General features: G+C 53.9%; 1 protein-coding gene across 1 annotated transcript; it reads right to left on the bottom strand.

The window, feature by feature from the left end:
- On the bottom strand, positions 1-1,213 carry LOC131449256 (uncharacterized). The gene has a single exon (XM_058622100.1). The coding sequence runs from the start codon at positions 1,083-1,085 to the stop codon at positions 405-407; it is 681 nt and encodes a 226-aa protein (XP_058478083.1). The 5' UTR covers positions 1,086-1,213; the 3' UTR covers positions 1-404.
- Positions 1,214-1,883: the final 670 nt, after the last annotated feature.

Here is a 1,883-nt window from a genome sequence, read left to right as displayed (position 1 = left end):
GTAACAAATTATAATCACTCACTGGGAGGAGACAAAAGGTCTGGGCAAGGTGCCAAATCAAAATCACTCTTCACGAGGAAAAAACTCTGATGGCTCAAAAAGGGACAAAACAAAGTAGCAACTAAGAAAAGCAAAAACCTTACAAACAATTGACGTGGCATGGATTGGCGTGGGTTCTCTGGCATGACAGACAAGACGAACTGACACAGGGTAAAGGGAAGCACAGGCTATATGTGAACTCAAAGTAATGGGGAACAGGTGGAAACAATCAGGGCGGGGAAGATAATCAGACTGGGGGAAAACTACAGGGGAAGGGCAAGTTAGCTAAAACAAGAGGAAAGAGAGATGTCAAAATAAAACAGGAAGTCACAAGACAAAAAATAGAAGGCAAAACTAAACATAACTTAACACAACTTTCTAGATATGACAGTACCCCCCCCTCTAGGGACGGCTCCTGACGGCCCAGATAACTGAGGGTGGCGTCTGTAAAAGTCTGTGATGAGGTCAGGATCCACAATAAAGCTGGCAGGAACCCATGATCGTTCCTCTGGACCGTAGCCCTCCCAATCCACCAGGAACTGCCTGCCCCGGCCCCTGTTGCGCACAGCCAGCAGAGCCTTGACTGAGTAGACAGGACCGCCGTCGACCATCTGGGGAGGTGGAGGGGGTACGGCCGCGGGCACCATGAGGCTTTCCTTAACCGGTTTCACCCGGCTGACGTGGAAGGTGGGGTGGACTCTCATGGACCGGGGCAAACGCAGACGGACAGCTGAAGGGCCGATGACCTTGGACACTGGGAAAGGCCCCACGAACCGTGGAGCCAACTTCCTGGCGGCGACTTGGAGAGGCAAATCCCGCGTAGAGAGCCAGACCTTCTGGCCAGGCTTGTATACCGGAGCAGGTCGGCGCCTCCGATCAGCAGCCCTCTTCATGCGGTCCACACTGCGTAGGAGGGCCTTACGGGCAGCTGCCCAGATGCGGTGGCATCGTCGGACCATGGCATGGGCCGACGGGACGATGATCTCCTTTTCCGTCTCCGAGAAGACAGGGGGCTGGTAGCCGAAGACGCACTGGAATGGAGACATGCCAGTGGCCGAGGTGAGAAGAGAGTTGTGGGCATATTCCACCCACACCAGCTTCTGGCTCCAGGAAGCCGGATTCTGCGACACCAGGCATCGAAGACATGTCTCTAACTCCTGGTTGAGACGTTCCGTCTGGCCATTGGCTTCTGGGTGATAACCAGAGGTGAGGCTGACGGTGGCTCCAATGAGCTTGCAGAACTCTTTCCAGAACCTGGATATGAACTGGGGCCCCCGGTCTGAAACAATGTCTTTGGGAAAACCATGAATACGAAAAACGTGAGTCATCATAATCTCTGCCGTTCTTTTGGCAGATGGAAGCTTGGGTAATGCTATGAAATGAGTCATTTTAGAAAACCTGTCTACCACTGTGAGCACAGTGGTGTTCCCTTCAGAGACCGGGAGCCCCGTGACGAAGTCCAGTGAGATCTCAGCCCACGGACGAGTGGGAACAGGGAGTGGCTGCAGCAACCCCATCTGCGCTCTGGAGGAGGTCTTGTTGCGGGCACAGATGGAACACGCCTCCACATACTCCCGAACCTCCCTCTCCATGGAGGGCCACCAAAACCTCTGGGAAATGACGTACATGGTCCTCTTAACTCCTGGATGGCAGGTGAGCAGTCCGGTGTGAGCCCAATGGATCACCTGTGGACGCATATCAACAGGGACAAACAAGCGATTCTCCGGACAACCACTAGGTGTCGGATTCTCACCATTAGCCTGCTTCACCTTAGATTCTATCTGCCAACTCACCGCTCCTACCACACGGTTCAGTGGTAGGATGGGCTCCGGTTCCTTGGCAGT

Source organism: Solea solea (genome assembly GCF_958295425.1).
Source record: "Solea solea chromosome 17 unlocalized genomic scaffold, fSolSol10.1 SUPER_17_unloc_1, whole genome shotgun sequence".
Taxonomy (NCBI): Eukaryota; Metazoa; Chordata; class Actinopteri; order Pleuronectiformes; family Soleidae; genus Solea; species Solea solea.
This window is presented reverse-complemented; position numbering and strand designations above follow the sequence as displayed.

Coding starts and splice junctions, on each gene's coding strand:
- LOC131449256 (XM_058622100.1), bottom strand. CDS start 1,085: ATGTCTCCATTCCAGTGCGTCTTCGGCTACCAGCCCCCTGTCTTCTCG.